Below are 8,929 nucleotides of genomic sequence, written 5' to 3'. Positions count from 1 at the left end.
GGTTAGAGTTTGGAGAGACAACTGGCTCCCTAGAGGAAACCATAAGCCCTTTGGTAATGCTAGTAAAAAAAGAGTGAAATGGGTCTCTGACCTCATCAACTCGGACTCCAGATCATGGGTTGAGCCCTTGGTAAGATCCATCTTTTACCCTCCAGATGCAGATGAAGTCCTTCGGATTCCCCTATCCTCCGCTCCAAACGAAGACTCTATTGCCTGGGCTCATGAACAAAACGGTCTTTTCTCGGTCAGAAGTGCATATAGACTCGGTATGCAAATGAAAGATTGTGCTAACCAGGAAGCCTGTAGCTCTAACCATCTCGGTGATAGACCACTCTGGAAACTCGTTTGGAACACTAATGTCCCTCCAAAAATTAAAGTATTTGCTTGGAAACTTGCCTCTAACACCCTTGGTGTCCAGGAGCTTAGGTGCAGAAGAAATATGGACCTGAAGCCTATTTGCACTATTTGTGGCAGAGAACCTGAGACTGCTCACCATGCAGTGGTGGGTTGTACTAAACCAACCGCCCTGAGACATTACCTAAGGAAACCTTGGTCTCTCCCAGACGAGAACATGTTCTCCTTTACTGGGGAGAACTGGGTTCTCATTCTGCTTGACCAATGCAATGAGGTTACTAGGGCTAAGCTGCTATTCCTTTGGTGGCGCTCTTGGCATTTGAGAAACAATGCCATTTTCAGCGATGGTAAATGTGGCATTCAGCAATCTGCTAACTTTATCCAGTCCTATCTATCCACCTTCTTACAGGTCAATACCCATGAGATGCCTACTGATTTAAAGGGCAAGAAACCTATCTCGGCCGAGATCGTAACTACTGTTAAAGCAAGGAAAAGTGAGGATACCTGGACGGCCCCGGCCCCAGGTTGGCTAAAGTTGAATGTTGATGCTAGCTTCTGCGTAGAGACAAACTCTGGGTCCTGGGGTGCCATCCTTAGAGATGCCTCGGGGTCGGTTATCCTTTCGGCCTGGGGTATTCTGGAACACTGTCAAGATGCTGCTACTGCCGAGTGCTTGGCCATGTTGGAAGGGTCTAAGGCTATTTTTGCTAATGCTACCTCCAGTGTTATTGTTGAAGGGGACAATGCGTTGGTGATCGAGGAACTGAAGAGCAGTGGTCCTAGCAAGTCGAAGCTGGCCAATATTGCTACTGATACAAGAAACTACCTTCGGATGCTCCCAGGTTTCGAGATCAGGAAGATCAACAGAACTGCTAACAAGGCGGCCCATGCTTTAGCTAAATTTGCTAGACTAGGTTGCTCTGAGAGTGTGTTTTCGAATTATGTCCCTCCCTGCGTGCTGGGACAGATTCACCGTGATTGTAAGGATATGTCAGACTGTGTTGCTTGAGTAATATAATCCCCAGTTCAAAAAAAAAAAAGATAAATCCCGGTAGAACAACATTCCCGCTAAGATTCAGCTCATACGTGTGCTTCCCCCTGAATTCCTGCACTTGAGGGACTCAAATTTGAGCGGAATAGAGGTGGCAGAAATATGTGATTGCAGATGCAGTGAGTGATGCAGCAAGCGGTTTCGAGCAACACAAATTGTAGACAGTCCTCTGGTGCCTGGGGGGAAGGGGGCAGCAGGTCGGAGTGCAACAAACCTTAACGGAGTCGTAGGTGCCGACGTGGAGCACGCGGCCGCCGCGTACGGCCATGGCGGCGCCGAAAGGGCGCGCGGGGTCAGCCGTGTAGATGGTGGCGTTGGCCAGTATCATGTCAGCGAAGCGACCACGCGGCGCCCCTGCGTGGGGAGGAAGCGAACTGAGCTGAGCTTCCCCCAAGGGCAGAGTTGAACACAGCTAGCGGGAGGGAGGAGGAGGAGGAGGGGCGCGCGTACATGGGAGGCGGGGAGCGGGGCCGGGCAGGAGGAAGACGGCGGCGACGACGGCAAGCGCCGCGGCGCCGGCGGCGAGGAGAGCGCTCTGGGCGGGCATGGTTGGGTTGCTGGGTCACGGAATCTCGAACTCTCAAACAAACAACACACAATACTCCGTATGAGCTATTCAGAGCCTTTTCGGAGTCCGTTTTAAAATAAATCAAAAAAAAAAATTAAAGTTTCAAAAAATTCTGGAAAAAAATACGCATGTAGTTAACGATGTATCCTGCAAACATGAAAAAAATCCATTTCAAATACTTCATATTTTGAGCTACAAAAAAGTAACAAAGTGTAGATCTGAGTGGTACATTTTCAAATCTCTAAAGCATATCAGTTTTTTTATTTTTTTCCAGCACAAATTAAAAAAAAAATTGGGTTGAGATGTTTCATGATTGTGAGATGTGTCGCTGACAATCTCCAGAATTACTTTCAGATTTTTTTGTAACTACAAAAATATTTTTTAAATGGCGAGAGTACTAGAGCTCGAGAACCAAAAGAATTTTCCGCTTTTCGGATGGTAATTGAAATGTTTGATAGCAAAGTATTTTGACCAATGTTCAAGAAATCGTTAATCTTAACTTATCGGTCAACCTAAAAATGGAGATTAATCGCTTATTAATCGATTAATCGATTTTATCGGTCGTCCATTTATCCGCTTAATTTTTGTAAATACTAATTTTCAGCACTAATTTTTCTATAATATGATATGTAAAAATAACATTCAAGCATTGAGCAGAAGTATTACGTTGATTCTTTGCATTTGGATCAATACAAATGGAAATTTGAGCTAATGCACAGTTCTACAAGACTATAGACGAAAATATCGACTGCCATACAAAATTTCGGCGAAATTTCACTAACAATCGGCCGAAATATCGATCACCAGAGTGAAAAACGAGCGAAATATTGGCTCTCAGACAAAAAAAAATCGATCGGAATATCGGTGCCGCGATAAATTAGACGATATGCTGAAATCTTATCGATTACCACCCGATTCACGATAAATCAGCCGATAAATCCGTATCTCGACCGATTTTTTGAACAGTGATTTTGACATTAAGTTTCTAAAAAATCTTACAGTTTTAAATACTTTGATGTGTTTATTTGTGACTAAAGACTGCACTATTAGTACTTTATTATGCTCCAAAACGTGCTATTTTGAAAGTATTAAAAAAACAACTCTAGACCTCCTTTTTTTTAAACTGAAGTATTTCCAGGGAATGAATACAACACTATGATTTTGTAATACTTCAGTTTTAGATATACTTTGTTGCCAAACTATTGTAAAAGTGGAACGTTCGCAGGTGAGGGTTAGCCATGATCTTGCAAATCTAGCAAGACTAGAGAACCTCAATGCTACTTGGTTAGGTACCGGACCTGAAGCTATCTTTCAGGCTCTTGACCTCGATCGACTTGTAATCCCTCCTGCTTAATAAAGTTCCTATTTTACCCGCAAAAAAAAAAAAAAGTGAACTTGGTGGTTTAGAGCCTGGAAGAACGCGGAACAACATCGAACTCTAAACGGAGTCGGGATGCAAACTTTGTCCGATTCTATATCGCTCCGGTGTCGCCCGTTTCCTCATAAGCTGGTTCCGCACTTCCGCTAGCTAGGCTTAGGCCAAGCAAACTATCGAGCAAGAGCATTGTCAAACAAAAAAACTATATCGAGCAAGAGCAGAGAAGTCATGGCGGCCGGGGGAGTTGAGGAGGCGGAGAACACTTTCTTGTTGAAGAGCTCCGACGGAGCGGAGTTCCTGGTGTCCGATCTTGAGGCAAGTCAGTCCAGGACAATCCAGAGACAGATCGAGTGCATGGTCTTCCAGAAGGCATACGGCCTCAAAGACTCCGCCATCCATCTTGGCGTCAAAAGCAATATTCTTTCCAAAGCACTTGAATACATCAAGAAGCACTTAGAATCTGATGCCTCCGGCGGCGGCACCTGGGGCGCGAAGTTCGTCGATGTCGACCACGAGACCCTCTGCGATTTCATAATTGTGAGTGTTTTACACCTTTTATTTATGCAAATTTAATGGAATCGGCTCTGGTAATTCCTGATTAGGACTTATAAGATGTTTTTAAAAAAAGAATAGTTGAAGTTTGGGAAGATCGGTTCTTTAATTGTTTTGGAAAATGTATCTTTCTGGGGAAAGTATAACATTAGCATGATACCAAACATCATATGAAACCACGATACCACTACTCAAATATTAAGTTCCTACAAATTTAGAAGAAAATAACTAAGTGTTCAAAAGTTGCGTGTTTACAATACCTAGAATTTCCAGAACCAATTGATAAATCTAATATTGATAGTGTCAAAAAAAAAGATTTTGAATTTCCCGAGCCAAATGACAAATGATAGTTACAGTATCATTTTTTTGTTTGTTTCTATGCGTGTATTTTGAATTTGGTTCTGAAAATTTAATATAGATTATAAACACACATTTTGTGAACACTATCATTGTTTAAAAAATTGAAACTTGCTAATTTGAATTTTGAGAAGTGGCACCATGGTATCATGTCAATTGTGATATAATCCATAAAATTCTATCCCTATTCCTAATCATGTAATTGATTATTCTACTTTGTTCCTGTCATTTTGAGCATGATTAGACGACTTTGCAATTGTACAAATTGTAATTTTGTCCGGCCTGGTTCTAGTCCAGTCGCTATGTGCATATGCATAAGCTATTTCTTGTGTGGTATGTCAATGTTAGATTATAATTTGAATGGTTCCAAGTTCCAACTACCTTGGCATTATTACTACCTGTAGGCTTCGGACTACCTTTGCATCCAAGGACTCCTTGAGCTGGCCAGCCACACTCTTAAGAATAAGATCAAGGGGAAATCGCCCCAGGAGATTCGTACGATGTTCAATATTACGAGTGGCTCCCCTCTACAACAGGATGAAGAAGATGTTGATGGATTGTGCGCTACCATGGTATGTCCCTTGATAAATCCACTCTTCTCTCATGATTGTGCCGATCTATGTAGATAAAATATCGTACGTTTTGTTTTGTTGACATTAACAATGAAATATATTACCATGATGTAGGCTATGTTGAACGATTGTGATTTTGAGGCTCATGCGAACCGTGATCTCACATTGGAGGAAAAGTCGTTAAAGGCTCTTGACATAGTTCGTCGCCAAGAGTTCACTGATTATGACCCCAAACTCAATGATTTTATGTGTACACGATTATGCTTGTTCAACATGGCCTTCTTTGACATCGACGAAGAGTGTGAGTGTATTCATGATCGTTTTGTTCTTTACTACTTATGGTTGTTCATATAATCATATATGTTGGTCTTGACTCTGCCTTTATTTACAGCTACGATCGGCCGTGGGCAGCTCCTTCATCCACGGCACGAGTTAATTGAGGAAGAATCCATCAATGTCATTTCCTTGAAGATATGTGAATCGGATGTAGGCTTCCCGATCAACTTATTTGGTACCGTCATTGCAAGGGATGAAGTCGATTATAAATGTGTTCATCTGTTTAGACGTGAAGCGGATGATCCCCAATTCATCACCTCGCCGGTATGTATAATTTGCTCCTCCTCCTCAGCTCCTTAAATCTTATCATAAATAAATAATATTTTAATTACCTATATAAATATATATAGGGAAAACCAATTTTAATACCGGGTGTGTTGTAAATACATTTAATTCCTTTTTTGTAAACTGTTGTGCAGGATGATATGTTAGCTTTGACGGATCCATGTCGAGGGCTTGTTGCGTCAGATAAAATTTATTTCGAGATCAATCTAAAGATTAAGACTGATAGTGGAGCAATTCAAGATTTTAGCAAAGGGCTTCTGGTTTTTAATAGCGTTTGTCTCAGTGAGGATGAACAGTCCAGGACGAGTTGTCTAACCAGTTGGCTGAGTGATGTGGAATTGACATGTGCACACGTTCTAGATCCCATGGAAGCTACCATTGCAATCAATTTGTTGAAGGGGAAATGCAATATTTCAAGAGTGGAAGCTTGGACTACTGAAAATAGTGAGGATCACATGATTCTTTATGAAAATAAAGCAGCAGACACTCAGATAGTAATCGATGATGGTGGCACAGTTCCGTTAACGCGTCGTGTGGTAGCTGTGCCGCTTGATGAGAAGGTGGTGCTTTCTCTTGTTGGCGATGACGAAAGTGAACCCCTTGTGCTCACGCTGGGGCAGACTGATGAAGTGCATGCTTGCAAGATGGGTTGCGGCGAATTGCAGGTCAAAATTGCTTGGACAGCTATACCGGAGAGACGGAAATATAACAAGTGGGAGTTCGTCGGGGATGAGCTCCTGATGTTGTGAGCGCATAAGGCTGCAAATTAATTTCCGGATTTGTGTGTATCTTTATTTGGCTTCTAATTCCTGTAGTATATTCTGTTGTGTCATACATTGCTAGAATGTATCACGTGCAGAAGACTGTAAGTTAATTTGTGAATTTGTGTATCTGTATCTGGCTTCTAATTTGTATGGTGTTCTTCTGTTGTGATACGGGGCTTGAAGGCCTCCGTCGTCCGGGTTGGGGCCAGGACTCCAGGGCGGCGGCCCTGGGCGCTAGGTGGGGCACCGCCGGCCTGACGGCGGGCGGCCGGTGCTGATGCTGCGGTCCGCTCCCTTTGGCCGTGCGGGCGGTGAAGGGGGCGGCGGGTGTGGGCGTGGTGTGGAGGTCGCCCCGTTGGGCCTCTGACCAGATCTGAAGATGGAGGCTTCTCCTCCCTGCGGTGCTCGTCGCACCTCCCCGGCCCCGGACTGCCTCCGGTGGCTGCGGAAGTGTGGCCGGATGTGGGCTCTGGACCGGGGGAAACCCTTGGCCGACGGTGGCGGTCGCGACGTCGACGATGCTGACGGCGCCGTTCTCCTTCCTGAAGGCGACATCGAGGTGATAACCCCCTCCCTCCCTGCCTATCTATCTCGGGTGAAAACCCAAAGCTTTGGCTTGGACGGTGGCGGCGCCCGGGTGGTGCCGTTCTCTCGTTGGAGGCGCCGTTTTGAGATTGTGGGTTTGGGTGGATGAGCTCGGCGGAGGATGATATGCATCGTCTTCGCTTACTCCTGGCAGCTTGGTTCGGTTTGGTGGTTTGTGCTGCGGGTGGCTGTGATGTTCGCGGGTGGCGGCGCGGCGAGGCGAGTGCTCGGAGTCTTCCTCATGGCGGTAACTCCCATTATCCATGCGTGCTCAGGGAGAGCGATCTACCTCCGACAGGTACGGTGCCCTCCGATCCGGGGCGAGAAAGCAGGGAGCTTTCTTTGGAGGTGGAAACGGATGGTGCCTGGGCTTTGCTTGGCCTCTGGAGGTTGACGATGGTGCGTTTCCCTCAATGGCGGCGTTCTTCACCAGCTTCGACGCCTCTCTAGTCGGATCACTAGACTGGACAATGGTCTCGGAGCTCAAGCTGTGTTTCACTCTTTTTTCTTGTTTTGCTTGTAGTTTTCGGTTCCTGTTAGCTGGTTTTCAGCATCTTGTATCTTCTTGCCGGCAACGGCCTTATTAATTTAAGGCAGGGCTACGGCCTTCTGTTAAAAAAAAAAAAAAAAAACGGCTACAATGTATGGATTGTGTCTCGTTCCCTAAGAGCAACTCTAGCAGATTCCGGATATCCGCCCAGCCTGAAAAGTAACCACCAGTTTTTTGGTTTTTGCGAGAAACTGAAAAAAGGGTCCCGGACAATTTTGCCGGGTTGCTAGGTATTCAGCTCGGAAATCTGGATATAGCCAAGTTGGAGGCTCGTATTTCTCGTAGCCCCCATTGATGTGCAATAGTTGCTGGGAGTGAACTTTCAGCTCCGCGTCCTTTGCTAGCCCGTCGGCGCCGCCACCGATCTCGATGCCCCTGGCAATTCCAGTCCCGCCCGCCAGATTTGCGCCACCTGAAATCGGCTGTTCCCCGCCTATACGTCGATGCCGCCGATTCCATCGTCGCCGTTCGTAGGGCTGCTCCCAAGGTTGCTGATGTCAGGACGAAACAGAAGCGACATGGCAACCATGTCATCCAAGAAGGCGGTAGCCTTGCGGCCATGAGTTCCGGGGTAACTCCCGCTTCGACGTTGGTTGCTGCCAAAGGTGTGAAACAGGCAGGTTTCCAGGGTAACTCCCGCTTCGACGTTGCCTACCTCTCATGTTGGACATGTTTGAGGAGCTGAGTGGGACGAGCTTGATTAGTAAGTATATTTTTTTTGATAAAGAGCATATATTAATATCAAGGAGATATCAATTACACCTGGCCTTTGCAATAAAATCATACTCTAATAGCATAAAGGATGCACGCAGCCAAACAAGAGAAAATAATTACAAAAAAAAGGTCCCGCTACAGAGATCCATAACTTGAAACAACAACACTGACACCACCAAGACAACACTAGAAGATCAGCTTCTCCATAAGCGACGTCTCCAAGAAAAAAAAACAGTGCACAAACGCTGTCGTCGCCGATCATAGATCTTAGATTTTCACCCTTGGATTTTCACTCTGAAAGATTAGACTCTGAACTTCTCATGTGCAGTCGTCCCCACATACCAGTCGTTGTTTAAGTCACGAAGCACCAAGCTAACTCCACCTCACCACCAAGATCTGACCATCATAGTTGTTCCACCGATCCCGGCTTGATGACCTTCTCTGCTAGCACCATGGAAAGAAAACGAACTCCATGATATTAACAACCAGCCAAGTTTCAAAGCGCTCCCTCTGAAACCAAACGGCCAGATAAAAACATGGGTACTTGTTTTTGAAACTCAGTATTATACTAAATGATTATTCAAATTTGGTGTGAGGAAAGAAAGGAAAAAGTGGGTTTTGCTAATTCTCGTTGAATTAAGTTAGAGCTCATTCAACTTAGAACCATCAGATTTACATTGTGATTAGTGCATACTATGAGTTGCAAGTGGATGACAACTAGGATTTTTGTGTTACAGGGGAGGTTGCAACTAAGAGTTATTAGTTGCAAGTGAGAAATAATGATTCAAATAGTAAAAAAAATGACATGAGAATTAGTCACTCGATTATCATGTTTCATATGTCAAGAACATAGATTGTTCCCC

The 8,929-nt window shown here is 44.8% G+C and overlaps 1 protein-coding gene across 1 annotated transcript; it reads left to right on the top strand.

The window, feature by feature from the left end:
• Positions 1 to 3,444: 3,444 nt before the first annotated feature.
• On the top strand, positions 3,445 to 6,239 carry LOC124667949. Its single transcript, XM_047205171.1, has 5 exons — positions 3,445 to 3,888; positions 4,665 to 4,832; positions 4,947 to 5,133; positions 5,224 to 5,432; positions 5,588 to 6,239. The coding sequence occupies exons 1-5, from the start codon at positions 3,580 to 3,582 to the stop codon at positions 6,200 to 6,202; spliced, it is 1,488 nt and encodes a 495-aa protein (XP_047061127.1). The 5' UTR covers positions 3,445 to 3,579; the 3' UTR covers positions 6,203 to 6,239.
• Positions 6,240 to 8,929: the final 2,690 nt, after the last annotated feature.

The sequence above is a fragment of the Lolium rigidum genome, chromosome 6 (assembly GCF_022539505.1).
Source record: "Lolium rigidum isolate FL_2022 chromosome 6, APGP_CSIRO_Lrig_0.1, whole genome shotgun sequence".
NCBI lineage: Eukaryota > Viridiplantae > Streptophyta > Magnoliopsida > Poales > Poaceae > Lolium > Lolium rigidum.
Note: the sequence above shows the minus strand (reverse complement) of the source record. Positions and strands in the feature narration are given on the sequence as shown.